Source organism: Dermochelys coriacea, chromosome 16, assembly GCF_009764565.3.
Source record: "Dermochelys coriacea isolate rDerCor1 chromosome 16, rDerCor1.pri.v4, whole genome shotgun sequence".
NCBI lineage: Eukaryota > Metazoa > Chordata > Testudines > Dermochelyidae > Dermochelys > Dermochelys coriacea.
The window spans coordinates 26,318,290-26,343,892 of NC_050083.1; the positions used below are offsets into that span (position 1 = coordinate 26,318,290).

At 40.2% G+C, this 25,603-nt stretch overlaps 1 protein-coding gene across 9 annotated transcripts in view; it reads right to left on the minus strand.

Annotated features, from left to right (window-relative positions):
- GARNL3 (GTPase activating Rap/RanGAP domain like 3) overlaps positions 1 to 25,603 on the minus strand; it is a 209,786-nt gene that overhangs the window by 154,571 nt on the left and 29,612 nt on the right. For 3 of the 9 annotated variants that reach the window (XM_043498768.1, XM_043498767.1, XM_043498775.1), the window contains exons 1-3: positions 23,845 to 23,908; positions 18,676 to 18,737; positions 13,660 to 13,729 (exon numbers count right to left, since the gene is read on the minus strand). The exons of 1 other annotated variant lie outside the window; for it this stretch is intronic. In XM_043498768.1, the coding sequence (XP_043354703.1) occupies positions 13,660 to 13,729; positions 18,676 to 18,737; positions 23,845 to 23,883 (171 nt within the window). In that variant the 5' untranslated portion in view covers positions 23,884 to 23,908. Of the gene's footprint in view, positions 1 to 13,659; positions 13,730 to 16,168; positions 16,243 to 18,675; positions 18,738 to 23,844; positions 23,909 to 25,603 lie in introns of those variants that run through there. 5 more of the 9 variants (XM_038374927.2, XM_043498777.1, XM_043498774.1 and 2 more) reach the window with 3 other exon arrangements.

Genomic DNA, 25,603 nt, shown 5'->3' on the forward strand with positions numbered 1-25,603 from the left:
AGAGTTTCTGTAGCTTAGAGTTCCAGTTATTTCTCTTTCCAGACTGGACCCCTGTCTCAGTCTGGACTCAAACCTGCCTTCAGGTGTTTTTAGCAGTCTTCCTTCCTAGGCAGGCAATGGAGGAGAATCCTGAATGCCTTCCTTCCCAGCCTTAAATAGAATTTACATAGTGCAGGAAGCCTTTGTTTCCAGTGGAAAAGTACCAGCAGTATCCAAGGTGGTATTTTGTACCAGGTGACCTTATCACCTGACCCTGCAGTGTCAAAGCAACCATGAAAGAAGGTTTATTTGCAATGTCCCACAGGAAGGAATTCCAGGGAAGATGGGAAATCCACATCTTCAAAGACCCATTGTCTTCTCCCAATGGCCCATTAAGGCTGGTTGCTTACTGTCTGGTGAGCATTTCCCAAGTACACACATAGTTGTAATTGTTACATAGTCAATATTCCTAACTTCAGATACAGAAATGCCTCCAAGGCAATAGGACCTCTAGTGCACAGAGGTTATTTAGAGCCCATTCAACCAAATGTGTAAACATCCCCATCGCTTCTCTCCAATGTATCCGTAGCCAAGATTTGTAAGGCTGTCACTTAAAATTCAATAAATACATTTACTCAGTGTTACTCTTTGTACTCTGGAGCCGCGCCATCCACTCATTTTGGCAGGATGAAAACATTTTTGAGGAAGTTTTCTCAAGTCTTATGACAATTGTCAGACAATTGACAAGCTGAAACTAGACAAATTCAGACTGGAAATAAGATGTAAATTTTTAACAGAAAGAGTAATTAACCGTTGGAACAATTTACCAAGAGTCATGGTGAAATCCATCACTGAATTTTTAAATCAAAACTGGCTGTATTTATAGAAGATAGGCTCTAGGAATTTTGTGGGGGAAGTTCTACGGCCTGTGTTATTCAGGAAGTCAGACTGGAGAAAAATAGTGGTCCTTTCTGGCCTTGGAATCTATCGATCTATGAATTTAGATACTTGCTCCCATGCTAGTTACATGATTCCTGGCCTTAAACTTTCCAGCAATTAGAAACCTTTGCAGATTCACATTGTCAGAGGTGGTGTCCCTCTGCAAATTGGTGAACACAGAGTCAATCCCTTACCTCTCTCTAAAAAGTACAAAGTTTCAAAAAGTTCAATGAATAGAAGATTGTTGGGGGTGGAATAGATCTGGACAAGGAGAAGAAGTCTGGAGATAAATGTGAGAAGGAAGGGACAGACAGTAGAAACAAAAGTGAAACTGTTTCAACAGCATATTCCAGAAGTCTTGAGGTCTTTCTGAGTGTAACCTTCATTGATTTGAGATCTACCATACCATTCTCTCACTAGAAGGGAAAACCTGTAATGGCAGGCGGCCATAAAAGAGACCCGTTTAGGAATAAGAACCATTCAAGAAATATATGTTTGCTGATTATATTTTAAAGACAGTCACACCAGTGAACTGGTGGAAGTCACTTAAGCACTTGGATTCAGAGACCGTAGAAGTGACAATCTCACTTTTAAACAGCAGTAGCTTCTTCTGCCAGTGTAGAAAGAATATTTTCCTCTTTTCAACCAATTCATTCAAAATTTAAAAATTGTTTGGGACCTGAAAAAGCAGGAAAGCTTTTTTTTCTTATCCATATTAGGACAAAGAGGAAAATAAAGGTGAAGATAACTGAGTTAGCTGCAGAAGCCAATATTTTACATTTCTCATGTTGACCTGGCTGACACAGTTGATTTAATTTTTGGTTTTTTTAAAAAATATTCAACTATTTTAGTTAAAAATAATTTTAACAAAAACAAACCTGATTTTAAAAAACTTGAATGTTTTAACTAAATTCAAAAATTCATATGCTTTTTTGTTAAAATAGTATATGTTTTTTAAAATCCAGAATACATAATGTTGTTGTTTTAGTTAAATAAAACAATTGAAATGTCTGTCTGGTGATGTTCTCCTCCTAATAACAGCATAGCAAGAAATCCTCCAAATATTAATGATTAAGCCGTTGAACTGGAGATAGTTCACCTCCCAATGACTTCATAAATATTTGCTTCAATTACCTTTGGTAAATAAAATAACCGAACAATCATTCATTTTCTGATATAGCTGTAAAACTAATCTGAAAAGTTTTCAAAATAAATCACTTTAAAAATATATAGTGTGTACCTTCTAAAAATGAAACCTATATCTATCTCCGAGTTGTGAAGAATATGTATTAAGGTTATAACCAACAAGAAAGCACTTTTATGTAGAAAATCATGATTAAATCATGTCTTCCTGACTAGTGATTTAAATCAATTTGATTTAAATCAAAATCCACCCTGTAAGCAACACATCTTGATGACTCACAAGCAGTATCAATGGAGGCAGGCTCAGAGTTCAGAGTCATGCAGCTTGTAGCACAGCTCTGCCAAAGCCGACATCATCTTGCACCTGCCGAGTCAGTGCATAGTGCAATGCGAACATATGGATGAACGACTACATGGTGGCCCGACAGATCTCTTAAATCAGCACCTGTGCCAGGAAGGCTGCCGAAGATGCCTGCGCTCTAGTGGAATGAGCCGTCACAATCGCTGGCACGGGCCCTTTCACCAGCTCGTAGCAGTGGCGGATTGACGCCATGATCCAAGAGGAAATTCTCTGGGCTGACACTGGGCAGCCCTTCATCCTGTCTATGACAGCAACAAACAACTGCATTGACTTATGGAACAGTCGCACTCTATTGATGTAGAAGGCCAGCGCCTGTCTGACATCCAGTGTATACAGGTTGCACTCCTCACCTGATGCATGAGGCTTTGGACAGAGGACCAGTAAGTAAATGTTCTGGCCTGTGTAGAACTGGGAAACAACCTTGGGCAGCAAAGCTGGATGCTTGCGCAGCTGGCCCTTGTCCTTGTAGAAGACTGTATAGGGCGGTTCCGACATGAGCACCCTGATCTTGGACACCTGCTATGCCGACATCATGGCGACCAAGAAGAAAACCTTCCAGAAAAGGAGTAGGAGCAGGGAGCTAGGGGTTCAAAGGAGGGCCCATGAGCTTTGAGAGCACCAGATTCAGGTCCCACAGAGGAACCAGGTCTCGGACGTGTGGGTACAGGTGCTCTACCTCTTTCAGGAATCGCGCCGTCATGGGATGGGGCCTGAAGCAAATCTGCCCTAAAGCGGAGGGTGAAATGCAGAAATAGCTGCCAGGTGCAACTTGACCGCGTTGCTTCCCGCAGCTCCCATTGGCCGGGAATGGCGAACCACAGCCACTGGGAGTTGCCGGGTGCTGTGCATGCAGACAGTCAATTTAAACAAAATGCCTTGTGGCTCACCAGTGAGTGCTGACCAGGCTTAAATGACCGGGGGCTATACCAGGGAGAACCAATGCTGGAGAGATTGGCATGGGGGAAACAGTGCTGCAGAGACTGGTAACATAAGGGGGAGTGGTTCCACAGTGCCGGCGACCAGGACCGACGTCTAGACGCACATCAGCGATAGGGCAAACAGTCATAATATGGGGAGTGCCAATCCTGCACTGAATAACATCCAGGGGGAGAGTTTTGGCAATGTTGTTCAGTGACCTACAGTGCTCTCCTGCCCCCGGACGGATCTTAACGGCTGGCTTGTCCTCTCGGGGAGCCTTGGCCTAGTCCTGCGGCACCAGAGACGTCATAGGAGCAGGTGGAGAGCTGTGCTCTCTCTGTGCCTGGGTTTGGGATGCGACGGTGAAGGTACAATGGCGGGTCCCATACCACTCATTAGAATCAGCGACAGACTTTTAAGAGGGCTAAGAGCCCCAGCCTTGGAGGCACGCTCACGCTGCTCTGGAGAAAGTTGGCGGACAGGCTGGTCCCTCTACCGATGACCTGGGCCTCCTTGCTCAGTGCCAGCGAGCGCTTCTTCGCCTTCTTCTTCAGCACTGGCAACGGCAAATAGTGCCGAGAGGAGCCAGGTGCCAGCGGTGCACAGCGCACATAGGCCTAAGTACTCGGTGCAGCCTGCATAGATTGCTTGGAAGATTGGCGGAGAGCAGACTCCATCAGAAAATTCCTAAGGCAAATGTCCTCCTCCTTCTGGGTGTGAGGCCAAAAATTCTTACAGATCCAACAACGCTCCATGATGTGTGATTCCCCCAAACACTTAAGGCAACTGTTGTGGGGGACACTCACATGCATAGGCCTACCACAGACTTAGCAGGGCTTAAACCTGGGAGCTTGGGGCAAAGTCCCTGCTGGGACCCTAATTATCAGCTAACTATGCACTTAACTACTTAACACTAACTACAATCGAACAAAGGCCCGAAGGCATGAAGTCCAATGGGAGAAACCACTAGCTCTTGACAAAAAAAGAAAGGCGCTCCGACTGACCACCATGGACGGTAAGAAGGAACGGAGAGGGCATGGGCCGGCAGCGCCTGATATACCGCGGCATGGGTGCAGCACGCTAGAAGACGCTACAGCCAGCCTTATGGTTACTGTTAAGATAAAAATCTCCAACGGCCACGCACATGGGCTCGCGCATACTTAGAATGGAATCGACATAGGCAAGCACTCGAAGAAGAACTTGATTTATGGTGAATAGGGTTTTAATAACATCTCATTATACAAGACCAGGACTAAGGAAGCAAGGTAACCTAAGGGGAAGAAAGCTCCATGTTCCAGCATGCAAACCAGGTATTGAAGCAAAAAGACTCAACAATTCAAGGATCTCTGACCCCAACCTGGAGTGGTTAGAAAACGAAGGCAGGGAAATGTGTGTAGCGTTTGTTTTGTATAATTTGTACACTCTCTTTTGCTTTATATGATTAAGGAAAAAAGCAAACGCATTAGACTTGTGCAAAGCGTCTGTGTATGTTAAATTCTTCACAACTACTGCATGCCTCTGGAGACAAACTATTTAAATCAGAAACTTCACATTTTTGGGGTGGAGTTCTGAGAGCGTGTGTTTAAATCCAAGGGAATCTAAAGGGTCAATGCTGGGCCAAAGGGACTAGGTAGTTAGACAGTGGGCCCCAGCTCTCAGAAGGCAGTGCTAGATAGAAAGTCTGTACCCAAAGAGTGTGCCTAGGGATCCCAAGATTGGGACAGTATCTGGATTTCATTCAGACTCCAGAGTGTTTAAACTCTCAAGGATCCAGGGACCAGGGGCTTGGATTCCCCTCACAGCAGTCTGTGGATGGCCAGCGGGGGACAGTTGGCCAGATATATGACAGAATGGTAGAAGCATTTGGAATCAATGTGGCAGCATGGGAAACTTCTTAAAATACTTTTGCAAAGGCCTACACATATTTCTGCTCTTAAACTGAAAGCCAGAAGCACATCTGTTAGCTTGTTTTGGATAAAAGTTAGATCAAGCATAAATTACTAACTGCTCATGAAATTACTAACCACTTCTGAGCTTCTGCACAGTAAAGTCTATTTGCTGGTGGTCAGGAGAAATCAGAGTTAGTGGCCATGCTAAGCTCCTATGAGTGAAGGCAGGATGGGGCACCCACTCCAAACTGGGGCCCAGGAAAGGTCCTTTTTTTCCTGCTAGCATTTGCCTTGGTCACATCTGCACTACACTGGTGGCTCATAGTCCTTAAGTAATGCGCTCTGGTCTTTCTCCTCCTTTGTCATTTTTAACTAAAAACCCCATTGTTTATAGCAGAAACTTCTGTTACTAGTCCCTAAGTAAACAAAGTTATACTTTATACCGTAAAATTTCATCCAATTTCTATTACTCCAGTCCTCTAGGTCATCCAGTTCTTCCTGTACAATATTCTGATCCTCCTCTGTATTGACAACACCTCCCAAGTACCATCACCAAATTTCAGTAGCACATGCCTGCTTTTTGTGCCAACATAATAAATTTTCAAAGATTAGTTCCAAGATCAATCGTTGAGGAACTCCACCAGTAACCACCCAGCAGTCTGACAGATCTCCTTTCACTACAACCAATTGTTCTCTCCCCTTTAGCCAGTTCCTTACCCATTTTACAATTCTTGTATTAATCCCCATTTTAACTACTAATTTCCTAGATGATATGGTATCAAATGCCCTGCTGAAATCCAGTTAGGGAAATGCAGTAGATCTAATCTCATCAAAGATATCAAGTTAGTCTGACATGATCTACTATTGGTAAACCCATGTTGAATTTCATCCAATTTTCCATTTACCTCCATATATTTCATTATTATTTCCTTTTAGAAGCCCTCCAGTAGATTTCCACAAGCTAAAACCATATTCAAAACTTTACAAGTTAATGAAAAATAATTCCTATAAAAAAAAAAAAAAGATATCAGGTTACTTTGACAGGATTACAAGTTGGTTGATTGATACAGGTAACAGTGTTGAGGTAATATACTTAAACTTCTGTAAGGCATTAGAATTGGTACCGCACAACTTTTTGAATAAAAAACTTGAATACAAAATCAACAGGGCATACATTAAATGGATTAAAAACTAAAACTGATACATCTCAAAATGTAACTGTAAAGAGAGAATCATCACAGAGCAGGTGTGTTTCTCGGGAAGATAAATGAATTTATGTTTGTGAAACACTCTCATACTACAGTGACAATTCACAGAAAAGCTACAAGAAAATTAATAATTCTGTATTTAAAGCAAATTTTGAACAGCATGCAGTAAATAATGTATGGGGCCACACACTGATTAGGATAAAACACTCAATAAGCTGCTCATTAAGTGAGCCCCATCCACCCTATGCACTGAATGAGGCACTGTGGAAAAATAATATGGCTCTGTGGGAAAATAGTATGTCTTCATATAATTAAAAATCTGTATCAAACTGCATATGCACAAGGGAAACCATATTAAAGTGGCATAAACAACCTTAATATTGGTCTTTTCTAGCTTCTGACCGCTTTTGTTGAGTCTGCAACTTACTGGTCTTTCAATGTATTTGCTGTATGTAATTCTATATTGGTTCTTCTCCTGCCTTCATCACTGTAGTATCTAAGTGCCTTCCAGTAGTACATTAAGTGATGTGGTTAATATCTGTCACCTGTAGTTCATGATCCCTTTCATACTCTCCCTCGGGGAAGAATTGTGTGTGCAATGTAGTTTTGTAGTTATATGTACACACTGCTCTATGTTCATACTGGAGAAGGCAAGGTCAAAGAAGTCCACTTTGCGCATGGAACAGTGGAGGATCTATGGTTAGAATTTGCTCTACCTGCTGGTTTCAGAGTCAAAGCATGGAATTTTCAGAAGTACTCAATGTGTGAGCAGTATAAGGCTAACACTGAGCACTTTTGAAAATCCCACCTCTAGTTTGTTATTAAAAGTTGTGAAAGAGGGTCTAGGGACCTGTCCAGAATTCATGACACCCCCCCCCAAAAAAACAACCCTGCTTTCAGAGATTTAACAAAAGGCTTGACCAAAAATAGATACCAACAGACAACATGGTCTGTGAAAGGTAGGTTTTGAAGTATGTTAGGCCTCTGAAAGGGAAGCTAATCATCACTAATGAAAGGAGTACTTGTGGCACCTTAGAAACTAACAAATTTATTATCTCTAAGGTGCCACAAGTACTCCTTTTCTTTTTACGGATACAGACTAACATGGCTGCAACCCATCACTAATGATTCACTCTCCTGCAGGATAAGGCATGTTCATGTACATGTATGTTCCCCCATTTTGTGTGTGTGTGTGTGTGTGTGTGTAATTGTATCTGATAAAGATTGGTTTGGAAAGCAGGGAGCACTTGCTTGGATCAGGTAGTGTGGGGAGGACAGGCAGAGGAAGGAAGGGAGACCTTTCTTTCTGGTCAACAAGTGATGCTGACAGGGTCACCAGAGGAGTCAGAGACTGGACTGCTTTCACGGGAGATAAGCTATTCACTTGATTTTTTTTCTCTACAACAAAGAAAAAAAAACTGCATCTAGTTTAGTGTATGGAAGTATAAATCTAAATATGTAAGGCAAGCCATTTTTTAAAACTCCATTTGCTCTCCGTTTATAATAAATATCCATTTTGTTAGAATGCTATTGTCTTGGTAATTCCATCCTGATTTTCCTGGAGAAAAGAAAAACCTGTAACCTCTAAGGGGAGGTGCTGAATGGTAGGATTTCTGGAACTTATATACCCAATTCAGTTACGGGCACAGATGGAGGCAACCTATCCCAGTGAATGGTGTTGTCATTAGCCTGCAGAGAGCCAACACAAGGGCACACAAAGGCCATCTCTTTTACTCCAGTGTTCACTTGAGTAGGGAATGAAGAGAGAGAGAGAGACACTAACACACACACACACACACACACACACACATATATATATTAGGGCTGTCAAGCAATTCAAAAAATTAGTCACGATTAATTACACAAGTAAAAAAATTAGTCGCGATTCAAAAAATTAGTCGTAATTAATCACGCAATTTTAAAAAAATGTCGCGATTAATCACACTGTTAATAGAATACCATTTATTTAAATATATTTGGATGTTTTCTACATTTTCAAATATATTGATTTCAATTATAATAGACTACAAAGTGTACAGTGCTCACTTTATATTTAGTTTTGATTACAAATATTTGCACTGTAAAAAACAGTATTTTTCAATTCACCTAATACAAATACTGTAGTGCAATCTCTTTATCATGAAAGTTGAACTTACAAATGTAGAATTATGTAAAAAAAATAACTGCATTAAAAAATAAAAAAATAGTATAAAACTTTAGAGCCTACAAGTTCACTTAGTGCTATTTCTTGTTCAGCCAATCACTCAGACAAACAAATGTGTTTACATTTACAGGAGATAATGCTCCCCGCTTCTTGTTCACGTCACCTGAAAGTGAGAACAGGGTTTTCACATGGTACTGTTGTAGTCGGCGTCGTAAGATATTTACATGCCAGATGCGCTGAAGATTCACATGTCCCTTCATGCTTCAACCACCATTCCAGAGAACATGTGTCCATGCTGATGACAGGTTCTGCTCAATAACATTCCAAAGCAGTGTGGACTGACATGTTCATTTTCATCATCTGAGTCAGATGCCACCAGCAGAAGGTTGATTTTCTTTTTTGGTGGTTCGGATTCTGTAGTTTCTGCATCAGAGTATTGCTCTTTTACGCCTTCTGAAAGCATGCTCCATACCTCTTCCCTCTCAGATTTTGGAAAGCACTTTAGATTCTTAAATCTTGGGTCGAGTGCTGTAGCTATCTTTAGAAATCTCACATTGGTACCTTCTTTGCGTTTTGTCAAATATGCAGCGAAAGTGTTCTTAAAATGAACATGTTATGAGTTATCATCCAAGACTACTATAACATGAAATATATTGCAGAAAATGGGTAAAACAGAGTCGGAGACATACAATTCTCCCAAAAGGAGTTAATTAAATTAACACCTTTTTTTTTTTAACAAGCAACATCAGCACAGAAGCATGTCCTCTGGAATGATGGCCGAAGCACGAATGTTTAGCATAACTGGCACGTAAATACCTTGCAATGCCAGCTACAAAATTCCCATGTGAATGCCTGTTCTGACTTTCTAGTGACATTGTAAATAAGAAGTGGGCAGTATTATCTCCTGTAAATGTAAACAAACTTGTGTGACAAAGTTCCTCCTCTACCTTGGTGGGTCTTGCACTTATTGGCGGATTTGCTCATCTCGGAGCTTCATGGCAGCCCTCAGTTTGGCCCTTTTCGTGAACCCATAGTCCAAGTCAACTCCTCCTGTGTCTGACCAGGAGTTGGGAGGTTTGGGGGGAACCCGGGCCCGCCCTCTACTCCGGATTCCAGCCCAAGGTCCTGCCAAATGCAGAGTGCCTCCTGGAACAGCTGTGCGACAGCTACAACTTCCTGGCCTACTTCCCCATGGCCTCCTCCCAACACTTTCTTTATCCTCACCATAGGACCTTCCTCCTAGTGTCTGATAATGCTTGTACTCCTCAGTCCTCCAAAAGTATGCGTTCTCACTCTCAGCTCCTAGTGCCTCTTGCTCCCAGCTACTTACACATGCACCACAAACTGAAGTGAGCTCCTTTTTTAAATCCAGGTGCCTTGATTAGCCTGCCTTAATTGATTCTAGCAGCTTCTTGATGGGCTGCAGGTGTTCTAATCAGCCAGTCTGTCTTAATTGTCTCCAGAAGATTCCTCATTGTTCTGGAACTTTCCCTGTTACCTTACCCAGGGAAAAGGGACCTACTTAACCTGGAGTTAACATCTCTGCCTTCTATTACTCTCCTGTAGCCATCTGGCCCAACCCTGTCACACTTGTTTGTCTTAACGATTGGCTGAACGAGAAGACAGACTGAGTGGACTCGTAGACTCTGAAGTTTTGCATTGTGTTGTTTTTCAGTGCAATTCTGTAACAAAAAAATCTACTATTTGCAAGTTGCACTTTCACTATAAAGAGACTGCACTACAGTACTTGTATGAGGTGAATTGAAAAATACGGTTTCTTTTGTTGATCATTTTACAGAGCAAATATTTGCAATAAAAAATAATAATATAAAGTGAGCAGTATACTTTGTATTTAGTGTTGTAACTGACATCAATATATTTGAAAATGTAGAAGAACATCCAAAAATATTTAATAAATTTCAATTGGTATTCTATTGTTTAACAATGCGATTAAAACAACAATTTTTAATTGCGATTAATTTTTGAGTTAATCGCGTGAGTTAACTGCAATTAATTGACAGCCATAATATATATTTAGGAGGTGGAAGGAATCTGATTTTTAAATAAGCAGCATGTTATTCTAAATATAGTACATGTGCTCAGAAATACTGTATTGGATGCATATTAAAAACTGATGTATACATATAAGTAATTTATTCTTTGAACTTATTAAGGAGGAATCAAGCTGATCACTAGAGTTCTTCAGCCTATGTCTATAAGGATTTCTAAATAATAAATAAGAAAACAATTAAAATTGTTAAAATTGGGTACAAGAAGATTATTTTGGTTATAATTTGCCTTTACTTCCCTTCCTACTTCAGTTGATTTTTTTCCACTCATTTTTGGGATCATTAAAGACTGCTTTTTATAAATTCATGTATTCATAGATTTAAGGCCAGAAGGGACCACTGTGATCATGTAGTCCAACCTACTACATATCTTGCGACATACACTTTCACCAAGTTATAACTGCATCAAGCCCAATAAGTTTGAACTAAAGTATATCAACTGTAAAAGCTGCTTTGACTATTTAAACATTTTATGAAATTGTAGCTTACAAGACTCTTAAATCAGACTTGCCAAATTTACATGATAACATTCAAACTAAAGCCTATTTAATATGCATGTTATTTAATTAACTAATATTTTTGGAAATGTGTGGTGTGTATGTACAGAGAGGCAGTATGTGCTGCATTTAGAGTAGAGGACTGGTAGTCAAGGGTGATGGGCTCCATTTCCAGCTCTGCCAATGACTCACTGTGCATCCTAGAGCAAGTCACTTCTCCTTTGTACCTCAATTTACTCATCAACAAAATGGATATAATACTATTTACCTCAGAAGAATTTTGTGAGAACAAATGCTTATAACTGGATTAAAATACAATATGTAAACCGTGATCACAGCGGGACAAAAACGCATATAAGTAAAAACACCAGCACCAGCTGGTGCCTTGTCTACACAAGATTTCCGGATATTGCTACCACTTGTGTAGTTGCACCAGTGGTAACATTAGTGGGAAAATTTAGGGAGAAATTCTAGGGTAGATCAGGTTTTGTTGCATTAAGGGTGGAAATCCCCAACAGAAAATAAAATTGTTCAAGCAGTGAACAGGCTTAGGAAAAAGAAGCATTGATTCAATATTTTGTTTTTAAAAGCCTGAAGAATTACAGGGATTTGTATGCTATAATAAGGGGAAAAGTTAAACCACATTTCATGACAGCCAAAATCGTCCCCTCAATTTCAGCTCCATGTCTGCCATTATTTAACATTTAAAACTTGATGTTGGGGGAACTGATATTTATTAAGTAGAAAAGACAGAAAAATATGAATGAAGCTACAATTTTGTCATACACAATTTAGTCCATTTCACAGCACAGGTGCTGGGGAAAAAATCCGTAGTCATGGAAAGTTCATAGCCCAGGGTTGTGGGGGAAAGGCGTGTTGAAGAGCAGCCCAGCTCAGCAAGGAGGGAAGGCTCCCAGAAGGGTGTTGGAGAGAAACCAACCCTGGAGAAGAGGGGAGACTGGAGAGCAAGACCACCCCACCAAGGAGGGGAGGCATCAGGAGACTGGAAGGGCAGAAGAGCAAACTCACTCCACTCTCACCTCACAGTGACAGCTCCTGTCCCACGGGCTGGGCCTGGCTCCCCGCTCCAAGCATTGTAATTCTGTGCATTAGGTTGCCGCACCACTCAGGTTTGGCACATCCACCCCGTCTTCTTCTACAGATGGGAAAACATGCCAAACCTGAGTGGTGCTGTCACCACGTGGGCCAGGTTGCAATGCCCAAAGCAGGGAACTGGTACCGCAGGAGCCACCACTGTGGGGGTCACAAACTTTATTAAAATTCACAATTACTATGAACACCATCACCTAAATTGTAGCCACAGTTATGATTGTGACAGAAAAAAATTTAATTTCTACCCATATGTGATACCACAAGTAGATTTTCCAAAATGTCAAACAGATAAAGAACAAACAAACCAAAAATTAAGGTTATTTGTCCTAAATTACTGTACTTTGGACCAATGAATAAAAATCTGCAGATAGTTTTTCAAATAATAACCTAAATACTTTCAGTAGGGTACAAATAGTCTGTTGAGCAGACAACAGTTAATTTGCCCTCTTATGATTATTTCTTTTATTATTAATTAATCACCACAGATAATGCCTTGAATTAGTATAGAAAATACGTACGCGCGCACATGTGTGTGTGTAAATATCTGATCCTTGGTCTCCTCACAACTGTACTGCTGAACAATAATCTACCAGTGTACACAATTGGCATACTTATCAATTAAAACACTTTCTATTAGCTTGAAATCGCAGTGCTATCTAATAAGATATTCCAGATTCCTTCCTATATTAAGGATAAAAATACAACTTCTCCCTCTTCCCCTTCCCCTCAGTTTCCCTGTATCAACTTGGACAATTTAATTCTGGCTATCTATAGTCAATGATAGTGTTTCAATAACTGATACTCTGTTAATTTATGCAGTATCCAAGTTCTTCCTTCATTAAGAAGTAAAAATGTTCATTTCATGCCTAGATTTGAAGAAAAATCTTAAAATAAATTAGCATGGATTTTTTTGGGCAGAGATTTTTCTATGATAAAATTATACCTCCATTTTTAACTTCAACCTCTCAACCCCACCCCATTAACAAACACACACACAAAAAATATCAATCAATTACAAAATCATAGTGCTGCTCTTTTGTCAACCTCAAATTAATATCAACAAAACAGGCTAATTTTCAATCTTTTTGAATTTTTAAGGTAAATGCTAGATATATACTATTTTTCAGCTGACTGGCAGAGAAGATTTAGATTCGAGTGAAAGGTCTGCAAGCAAAGATAATAAATATCCACTTCAAAATAGATTTAAGACATTATAATTTTCAAACTCAGCCTAAGAACCTTATTTTTCCAGGTTATTTGTGATGCTTTTGTGATATTTCATCTGCACATAAACAAAAATAGATTTCCACAAGCTCTGTATTACAAGCTGCTAAAATTCAGAACAACTGAGAATCATGGAATGGTCTATATAAACTTACCAGCTCCACAGATCCATAATGCTTTCTACTGAACTCTCCACGTCTACAGCCCAAGTCTTCAGAGACAGAGCTGGAACAGAAATGCTTCATCAGTAGACATAGTTAACTGGCCCTAAAGCTCCTGCAATATTCAGCTACCATTGACAAAAATCGTTCCTGCTGAACAAGGTTTGCGGTGCATAGGCTCATCACTGCAGGGGACCCTCCTTACAACATGCAAAACCTCTAGCAGCCATTGCAGTCTAGCTTTCATTTTACCCTGAAAGAGAATGAAATGCCTGAGCCTGATCAGAAGGAAAAACCATTATTAAATTAAATATTTAGTCATTAGGCGATCAACTGAGAGCTCCAGGGTGGATGGTGATTATAAATTTAATTTGAGATCTCTGCCTAACCTAAGGAAACAGAAACCCTGCAGTAAACTTAACACATAGAACAGGTCTGCCTACGTGAGCTACATTTGCTGACACGTGGTATGCTGTAATTAAACTTTCTTACAGGAGAGTCTCTTTATATGTCCTAAATACTCATAGAAAATAAAAATACAATGATTTTACTTCTGAAGTTTTTTAAAGAACAATAATTAGTTTATAGTTTCCTCCTCCTGTAGGCTTTAGTGACAAAAATAAAATTCTCACTCAGAATAAATGGAAGTCTAGCCCCAAGTTAAATGTCTGTGGGTACACACACATGCATTCAAACATAGTTATTTCGTATGAGTATAATGTATATCAATTTATGGGTTTGGTGTACCTAGAACAAGTGGCAAATGCATTTTTCTTTCTCAATACCTATAGCACACTTTGGCCCCACATATATAGTGGTGATATCCATGTTATAAATACAATCTAAAAAAAAAAAAAGCAAGGCTGCAATTTAGTATAAACCTTTGACTGCCTGACGTGCACTCTGTCTACTAGTCCATCTCCCCAGCACTTTTCCTGACAACCCCAACCTACCACTAGCTTCCAACAGTCACTACTATTATATAGGGTTTTTTTTTAAACTTGCTACAAAAATATTGTCCTCAAAAAATTGCTTCGATGTAACATGGACAATAGTCAATCACAAACCAAGAACAGATATCCTGTTAGATAGCTTTGAAATCATCAATGGTAAAAACTGCAGCTTTAACTGTATGGAAGGAGAATTTCTTAGCTTTTAGTAAGACTCACAACACTTGCTTCAGCCCTACAGGACCCCAAGGTACCAACATTTAAAATTACAATTCTTGCTATAGAAAAGCTATTTTGGGTTGTATTTACAGGTATTTAAAATGCTTTAATTATTTTATTTCCTTTTGACTTGTGTGGTTGGAATGAAGGAAGAATAAATTTAGGTGGAAGAATACAAATGAAACAGCTCTAATAATTTTAAAACTTGCCAAAATAATTCTAAAATACTCTCTCTCAAATATAAGCATTATACAGAAAATACAATGAAGCGTTACTGGTACTCATTTGAGATGACCCGCATTACACAAGTAGCTAAGCTGCTGATGGGTATAGTTGCCATCCCAAAGTCATGCCAACAAAACCTTCAGACTACACACTCCCATCTATTCACCCACCACCTACTTATATAAATTACACACACACACACACACACACACACACGACTGAAAAACACACTATATTCTTTAGTGAAGTATGGAAAACTGGATAAGAGAACTGAGTTCTGTAGAAGTAATTCAGATCTTGGATAGGATTTTCAAAGCATACACGTTTGAAAGTGAGATTTACATACTTTTAAAATTTTTACCACTTACCACACAAATAAATATAAACAGATTATCCCACATGCCATGATTATACTATATTACATGTAACTAAGGCTTTAAAAATAAATTACAGTAGATTCCACTTTACAGCAATACTGATAATAGCAATACACTGTCAGGAACCAACCTCATTCCATTATCAATGTTAACAGGATTCAGATACTGGCAACAGGCATGCGCCTATTAGCAACTTTTTTAGAGGAGAGTTCCTACCTGTAATCAATTTCCTGGCTCTAAGAACACAAAGCTCAACACTTCCACTGCATACCATAGCTTCCAAATGCTTGGACCTATATTTCACCAATAAAGTTTGGGTTCTGGAGCCCCTTTGTGAGCCCTGTGCTATGCAAGTGCATGTAGCCATAAATTTGATATCTCAAAGTCAACCGTTTGACCCATTCTGAAGAACAGCCCTAACATTTTACAGGAGCATAGAAGCAGCACAAACCAAGACTGCAGGCATCAACACAATGGAAAGGAGGCAGACATTAGTGAAACCCTGTAGCTCTGGTTTCAGCATAAGCTTGGCCAAGGTGCTCAACTCTCCAAACCAAACAGAAATAAAGCTAGTCAGCTGGCAGCAGAGCAAGGAAAGGAGTTCAACCTATCAGACAGCGGGCTTTGTCAAAGGAAAGCCCAGCACACTGTCGTTCAACATAAAGAGCACAGCAAGAAAAAAAAAAAACACTGATCTTCTGGTGGCTACTGAATGGAGGATGGACATCTTACCCAGTATTCTAGAGAAGTTCCAGCCATGTGACATCTTGAGTGCTGATGAACCTGGTCTCTTCTACTGCGCTTTCCCAACAGAGGCAGTAGCATGATGAAAGAAGGGTTTGCAGGAAGGGAAAGAAAAAAATAAAGCTATGGACCACATTGCATTGGTGTGTTGTGCAAACATGGATGGAATGGAGAAATGCCATCTTATGGTGGGTGAAAAGAGCAAGGACCACTCAAAGCTGCCATGATCTACCAAAACTCTGCAAATGCCTAGATGCAAATTTGTTGTTTGAGGAGTGGCTAAATTGCCCAGCTCATTCACTTAATGTAGAGCTATCACACATCGTGTTAACATTCTTCCCTCCAAACACAACCTTAGCCATGCACCCAATGGACATGAGTGTCATTAAAAACTTCAATGGTCTCTACTGTGATCATCTTACTGCATGCATCATCACATCTCTTGATGCTGACCCACACTTACAAGCATTGGATGTTGACAGAGAACAATTCTGATTGATGCATTTCATCTTGTTAAGAAGTCATGGGCCGTTGTTCTCCCCAAGACTGTTGCAAACCCTCCCTTTCTGAAGCAGTTTTCAACAGCAACAGAAAGTGCTGGTCTGGTAGACATCAACGTGCTGGCCAATGCATCAGTTCCAGAAACTAAAGGCACATGAATTTGAGACCATTGTTGAATATGACAGTCATTTGCAGATGGAAGGTGAGATCACTGATGCAGAATTTCTGGAGACAGTAGCCGCTGTGAAGCGCCTACAGGCTGATGAGCCACAAGAGATACAAGACAATACTGCATTGAATGATGAACCTGAAGAACCTTCGCTTATAGAACACATATGTGCCGTGGACATTTTCCACAAGATATGATAGAATCATGGCTTTGAGAATGGCTATGAGACTGTATGCAAGACTGAGAAGGATTTACAAGTGGAGGTAGCCAACCATAAAAAGCAGACAAATTTTGTTCTTGAAAACTTTTATTTTACATTTTAAACAAAAAATGCTGGCTACTGGATAAGCATTTTTCTGTTCCCTGAGTGACCAGAGTAGGGACTGTGCTAAAGCAATCAGGAACCTGCTAGAACCAATTAAGACAGGCAAGCTAATTAAGACACCTGGAACCAATTAAGAACATACTAGAACCAATTATGGCAAGCAAACTAATCAGGACACCTGGTTTAAAAAGGACGTCCCATCAGTTAGTGGTGGGCGCGCAAGGAGAAGGGAGTGAGAAGGCATGCTACTGGAGAAGTGAGGAGTTAAAAGCTCAGGCTTTAGGAGAAAGACCCTGTGGTGAGGATAAAGAAGGTGCTGGGGGGAGGCCATGGGGAAGTAGCCCAGGGAGTTGTAGCTGTCACGCAGCTGATACAGGAGACACTGTAGACAGCTATTATCCACAGGGTCCTGGGCTGGAACCTGGTGTAGAGGGTGGCCTGGGTTCCCCTCATCACCCCAACTCCTGATTGGACAGAGGAGGAGCTGACCTTGTCTGTGAGAAACACCAGAAGGGAAGGACTAATTTGGAAAGGGATTTGGCCTGTCCCCGACTCACAAGGTGAGACACAGAGACTGTGGGAATTGTTCTCAGTTTCCCCCATGCTGGCCAGTGATGAGGTTAGCCGAGTGAACAGCAGGTCTGAGCCTCTAGCAGAAGCGGCCAAACTGAGGGTTGCCGTGAACCTCTGAGGCGAGCAAATCCGTCAAAAAGCACAGGACCCACCAAGGCAGAGGAGGAACTTTGTCACACCTTGAAAACAGCGCCTTCCATTTATTGGCAACTTCCAAATAACTTTTTGCTGGGAACTGAGAGGTTTCTAATATGCAGAATCTACTGTATTTTATTTGGCAGTTCAAACAATAAAACATGAAATGTTGGCCTCATGTATTTTGTCACCATTTCCTAAAACAGAGCAATGGTTTTTTACACAAATTTAAGATTTTAGCTTTTGATTGGCTGTAAAATGCACCTGGATTTGATTGCGGATGATTTCCTGGTCTCCATGAAATAACTTCAAGGTAGTAACATCCCACATATCTGTCTGAAGTACTTATGTGTGACATAGAGAAGTACTGTTATCCCCATTTTACCTGAGGCACAGATCGGCTTGCCCAAGATCATAATAGGAACTATGCGGTAGGGCAGGGAATTGAACCCAGTTCTTCGAAGTCTTAAGATAGCACCCTTACCTCTGCCATTAGAGCTAATGTGTACTATTTGCATTGCAGTAGTACTGCTGTATGGATATTGATCTCAAAGGCCTAAAGAGTTAAACGTGTTATAAACTCTTTCACTGTCCAACATTAAACAGAGATAGATAGGTTTAGGGTTAGTTTTAAATAGAGGTCTTGGGTTTACTCTGTTACTTGGCAAAACACCCAAAATCATTCATTCAAATTAAAAATATACTGATTAAACTAAAAAAAAACCCCAAGAAATTAAAACAAGCATTTATATTGAAACTGAGTGATTATGCAAAACAAATTTCAGACCTTACCAAAGTCTCTCTCCTTTTGGAGTCAAAGTATCAGACTCTCCCATTTTCAGAACAACTTTTCTCTGATAAAAAAAAGGAAAAAGTTAATTTTACTCTCAGTCCTGATATGAAGGAGATTCACTTGTCCTGTTCTTAAGTAACAGACTCAAGGTGGAGGAGAAACAGGATAGAAAAAGAAACACTGGACCACTGGTTAGTTATGAGTGAATGTTTTGGCTGGCAAGTCAACCACACAACACCTGCTCTTCGAAGCTTGATTAGTTACAATCTGGTCAGGGGTGTCTTCTGGCTGGATCCTTAGACAAGGCAGTAATGATGAATGCAGTATAGCTGACTTCAGGATTTGATGAAAAGCCAAGAGCGTGAGATAGGACAGGAGGAAAGAAATAGTGGGGAAGAAAACACCACAGCAAGAGAAGGGAATACAATATAGGATCTTACAAGCTTTTGTAATATGTTGGTAATTAGCTATCTCCACTGGAGGGCTGAGGACTGGATGTCATGCTAATGTGATGATTTTCAGCCCTTACAGATGAAAATAAAAGTTCCTTAAATAAGACCAACCAGCACTCGTCTCAGGACGAAAGTTATTTAGATGAGTCAAGACGAGTTGCAATGTGGCAGATGAGCTGAGAGAAGACTGTTTCCCCTTCAAAATCTCTTTTTTTAAGAGCCCCAAAAAGTAGTAAAAGTGGGCGGCATATTTTATCCTCATTATTTTGTCCATCAGTTAAATCAATTTCCATAAGCCAAAATTGGGAGAAGTAATTTTGTTCCCACATTTTCTTGTTTACCAAGTATGATCTCCCCACAGTCGTTGACTTGTATCAGTAGGTCATTTTGTTTGGACAGATAGTTTTTCTGTCTGGTTTCCTTGAACCTATTACAACATTCACTGTCGTAAACAACTTGACCTATTTTTCATGGTTATTGTAAAATCTTATGAACTTTCATATACCTTTTACAATTGAGCTTAGGGTATCTTTTCAGGTGCAATAATCACAACAGTATCCAAATGCCCCAATCAGCAGAATACACCATTGTTCTGGGCCTTGTGCAATTATATAAATAGACAGTTCCTGTCCCAAAGAGCTTATAATCTATTGAAGACAAGAAAAATAATGATTACTAACAGCAGGACAACAAGAGGGAGAAATTAGAAAGGGAGAGACTAATTATGAGATCCTGCATCTACATGGGCTGCAACTGTCTGTCCCAATCAGAGAGTCCACTCTGGGCTGTGTGGTTGCTTCAGGAGGCTCAGTGAGGCTGACGAGCACACTCCGTGTATATGGAATTTTCAGATATTTTAGTAGCAAGCCTGTGTTTATAACTTGAGCAAATCTAAATGGATTTTCACAGAAATGGCAAAAGGCACTACTGTAACCCTAGGACAAGTCCCTGCCAAATTTCAAGTTCCTGCTCCAAATCCACAAGGCACAAAAGCTTCTTAAAAACTGGTCAGGAAAATGGGTTATTATTAAAACTACCTATTTTCCTCTGACTATTTTTGACTATGGCTGAACTGTTTTTTTGCTGAGAAAAAAACATGTAAGGCAGAGACCAAACATGGAATGAGTCAACCTGAGTTATTTAAACTTTGGAAAAAAGTTATAAACAATTGAAAATACAGAGTTATAATGGGAAATGTTATGTAACAGGGTTCAGAGACAGCACCATATAATATATATAGTCATGAATCCCTATATTGGATTGGCTCTCTATCCAGCCACTATCAAAAATTTCCTGTACACTTCATTATAGAAGTGGGTTTTAGGGTAGAGGCCTTACAGCACAATTTCAAAAGTGTATTACATGCATAAGAGAATGGTATGGAAGAAAGCATGGAGATGCTTGTGCCAAGTAATGGACAGTTGAGATCATTGGTGAATCACTGAGAACATATATAGCAGATGGATAAGGAGGGGAAGCAGTGTGAAGGTCCATGTAGGTTCAGGCAAACTTGAATTTAACGTGGTGGAAATGGGAGAGTCAATGGAGGGATTTGGAGAGATTGTGATCAGAGCAACAGCCAAGCAAGATGATGTTAGTAGTTAGGTATCGAATGAACTGGGGAGGTGACATGGATGTGGGGAGCTCAAAGGAGAAGAGGTTGCACTGATTAATTCAGTAGATGATAAAAACTTGGAAAAATAATTTAGTTACATGAAAAGAGAGAAAAAAAACAGATCTTACAGATGTTACAGCGGAAGAAGTGGCAAGATTTGGACATGGCCTAGATTGGTGGAGCAAGAAAGAGAGAAGTCAAAGATGAATGGAATAAATGAGACCCTTTTCTAATTCTTGAAATGGTGGGCATCTCCCTTATATTCTTTCACACACACTTCATGTCCCAGCCTCCTCCTCTCACTCATGTCATCCAGCCTCCCACGACAGAGAAAAATAGTACAAATGGAGGAAGGGAGTTCTTGTGACTATCAAAAGTGAGAGGGAGCACAGCTAGGAAAGAATTGTTCATTTTTGCTGCTCCTTTCATTTTATAGCTGGACAGAAGTTAGGGTGGGGGGGAGTGAAGGGAAGAAATGGTCCCTCATACCTTCACAATTCCATCCATGTGGGAGAGGAAAATGTGATGTCATCTCTGCTTGTTTATTTCTGCCAGAAAGTAACTGTTGGGCTCTTATTCAATAAACAATCTTTGGGTATTGATAGTTGCACTAGTTAATGTCACATCTCTAATTCTCTTTGATGGGAAAGGTTATCTAGAAGATAATGGGGCAGCAGCTCTGGCAATACCCAGAGTCCTTAGATTTGACCATGATTGATACAGTTTTAAGTCTGGGTATTGTATGGAGACTGCAGAGTTTTAATAGGCAGCAGGTTTAAAACAAAACAAAAGGAAGTATTTTTTCACACAGGATACTGGGTTAGATGGACCTTTGGTCTGACCAAGTATGGCCATTCTTATGTTCTTATTGGTTGATCTCCTGCTAGCAAATTACAAGAACCAGATATTCATTTTAATTTTAATTTGCTCAGCACCTCTGATACTGTGCCAACACCACCTTCTGGTCAACAACTGTGGACCCTGACAGGGATGGAAGGAATAGTTTTTGAAGTGGCTCAGTTCTTTTCTTGTTGAAAGGACTCGGGCCCTGGTATTTGCTTTGTATTGGTTCTGGTATTTGCTCATCTATCTCAATGGGGGGTCTGGACCACAGTCTCTCCAATATGCAGAAAGCACCCATCTTTATGTTTGTTTCATTAGGTGTGGCTAGTAAGCTGCCTCTTAGTGTCTTGTTGAGATGAGAACTTGCAGAGGGTAAGCTGATTGCACTTTAACCCAGATGAGACTCAGGTGATATTGATGGGTTGGGAAAACCCATCACCAGACGTGATAATAGCTGCTCCCTCTATTACAAGAATTTGTCTGCCTTTTGTTGTTATTCAGGTTTGTAATGTGGGAGTCCTGATGGACCTGCAACTGCCAATCAAAGTTCAGGTAGTGGCAGTGGTCAAGATTACTTAAAATGTATGCTTGGCCAGGAAGTTGCATCCTCTTCTTTGGTACCCCTGATCGACTTAGAACTTTAGGTGCTCAACTTGGCAATCCATTTGCTGAGCACCATTTCTTACAGGAAGTACATTGCACCTGCATTTTCTGATCTACATAGAATTCTCATTGGTCCTACAGAGAAATTTAAGGTATTGATTTTAATCCATATTCCTTAAAAATAGTTGCCTAATAGACCGTCTCTCTCCATCTAACACAAAGTCATTGAGACATCTGAGTTATGTAAGCTTATAGTCCCCTTGTTTAAAACAAACATGCAGAAGCTAGAAGTTCTCAGTGAGGGGTACTAAGATATGGAATTCACTTTCCATGTAACTCAAGAGCCTAAATTCATTTTCCTACAGGACACAACACACATTGTTCTGGAAAGCTTTTTGGTGACTTGGAATCAAAGTAAAGGAACAAATGGACCAATTCAAAAGATGTTTTTTCTAGATCTGGATGCCTATCTACCAGTAACTGAAGTAAGATTCTCCCACTCCAACATATTTCATATAGGTTATGAAAAAAAACTAGCAGATGACAGCAACTTGATCAGTAGTTACCTTTGTCTGGATTAATTTGATAGTCTGGAGACAAAAGACACTAAACCCATTACCAATCTCCTCAGGCAACCATCTTCTTTGCTGCTCTTACTGATTATACCACATTTCTGGACATGCTTACATTACTGCAGAACACTTTGATTTAAATCAATCTTTTATCAGCATTTTTTAATGATGATTAATGGAATATGTAAGGTAATTAAGAGTCTATTTAAGCCAAAAAGGTACCAACCTCCTAGATTCAACTAGCAGACCTTATTAAGAAGGATTTTAATTACACACAATAGAAGGGGATGGGAAGAGGGAGAAAAGGATCTTTCACTTAACTCAGTGAACAGATGTGTATTTCCAACAGACAAGGTAGTCTTGAAGACAGAGCTGTTTGAAATAAAAAGGATAAATAATACATAGGATATTAGCACATTATGATGTCGATACACACATACAAGAGTATGGAAAACAAGCAAAAACTATAAATGAAAATAAATAAATGGAGAATATGATATATTGGGCATAAATGAAATTTGGTGGGATGATCCTCAACTGGAACATCAATACGAGAGAGAGAGAGAGGGACAGACACACAAGCCAAATTTGGGGGGGGGGGGGGTTATTGCGATCTGACAAAGAAGAGTGGAAGAGAAATTATTTGGATACAAGGAATGAAAAAAGCAAAGAAGTAAGGAAAGATCATCTAGAGAGAAGGTGAGAGAAAACAAAAAACATTCCTGGACCAACTCCCAAGGCACTCTGAGCCATATGACACTATATTGATGGTGTGTTTTAAATACCAAGATAGCTTATTGTTAACAATGGCAAGAGTTCTCAGGTTAAGTAAAAGAAATGTGTTATGAACCAAAAGCTAGAGAAACCCTCCAACTCACACATCCTGAACTTACCTACTACAGATAGGGAGAAACTGACTGAGGAAATGAGAATAATAATGAGGATTTGAATCAATTAAGTGTAGTGAGAAATGCATGCACAGAAATCATCATCAAGGACAAGTGTTTCAGATTTCAGGAAAGCAAATTTTGGGGAATTAAATAACATAGCAACTAAAGTGCAGTAGGAAATATTAAAATCCACCACAATGAAAGGCAGCTGAATGGTCTTAAAAGACACCATAATCAAGGCACAACAGACTACTGGTGAAAACATCTGTGAAAAAGAAGAGAATGCAAAGAACAAGCAACAGCCAATGTGACTTTACAATAAACTGCTCACATACTTGAAGAAAGAAAGAAATGGTTACTCTTCCTGTGCAGGTTTCAGAGTAGCAGCCGTGTTAGTCTGTATTCACAAAAAGAAAAGGAGTACTTGTGGCACCTTAGAGACTAACAAATTTATTAGAGCATAAGCTTTCGTGAGCTACAGCTCACTTCATCGGATGCATTTGGTGGAAAAAACAGAAGAGAGAGATTTATATTTATATATTTACTGATATTCTTGTTAACTGCTGGAATTAGCCTACCTTCCTTGTCACCATGAAAGGTTTTCCTCCTTCCCCCCCCCCCCCCGCTGCTGGTGATGGCTTATCTTAAGTGATCACTCTCCTTACAGTGTGTATGATAAACCCATTGTTTCATGTTCTCTGTGTGTGTATATAAATCTCTCCTCTGTTTTTTCCACCAAATGCATCCGATGAAGTGAGCTGTAGCTCACGAAAGCTTATGCTCTAATAAATTTATTAGTCTCTAAGGTGCCACAAGTACTCCTTTTCTTTTTGCGAATACAGACTAACACGGCTGCTACTCTGAAACCTGTCATTATGCAAGGCACTGAATTTAGCCGTATAGAGTGGAAATCTGTCAACTTCATGAAAAAACTCGCACAGATACAGACAGACATCATCTTCCTCTCCAAATGCAAACAGATGGACATCATACCGAACGGACTGAAGGTAAAAAATCCATTACAATCTACATACCACACAGACTATGCTGACAGCTTGTGCCACACACTCTCAAAGAAACTGCGGAACCACCTGATCAACATCCTCTACAGCAAACAGGGAAAGATTAAGAATGAGCTCTCAAAACTGGATACTCTCATAAAGAGCCAACCTTCCACACAAACTTCCTCGTGGCTGGACTTTACAAAAACTAGACAAGCCATTTACAAAACACACTTTGCTTCTCTACAAAAGAAAAAGGACACTAAGCTATCTAAACTACTATATGCCACAAGGGGCTACAACAATGGTTCCCGTAACCCACCCAGCAATATTGTTAATCTATCCAACTATACTCTTAGCCCAGCAGAAGACTCTGTCCTATCTCGGGGCCTCTCCTTTTGCCCCTCCACCCCCACGAATATGATACAGTTCTGTGGTGACCTAGAATCCTATTTTCGACGTCTCAGACTCAAGGAATATTTCCAACACACCTCTGACCAACATATTAACCCACAGAGATCTTCCTGCCAACACTACAAAAAGAAGGATTCTGGGTGGACTCCTCCTGAAGGTCGAAACAGCAGCCTGGATTTCTACATAGAGTGCTTCCGCCGACGTGCATGAGCTGAAATTGTGGAAAAGCAGCATCGCTTACCCCATAACCTCAGCCATGCAGAACACAGTGCCATCCACAGCCTCAGAAACAACTCTGACATCATAATCAAAAAGGCTGACAAAGGAGGTGCTGTCGTCATCATGAATAGGTCAGAGTATGAACAAGAGGCTACTAGGCAGCTCTCCAACACCACTTTCTACAAGCCATTACCCTCTGATCCCACTGAGAGTTGCCAAAAGAAACTACACCATTTGCTCAAGAAACTCCCTGAAGAAGCACAAGAACAAATCCGCACAGACACACCCCTAGAACCCCGACCTGGGGTATTCTATCTG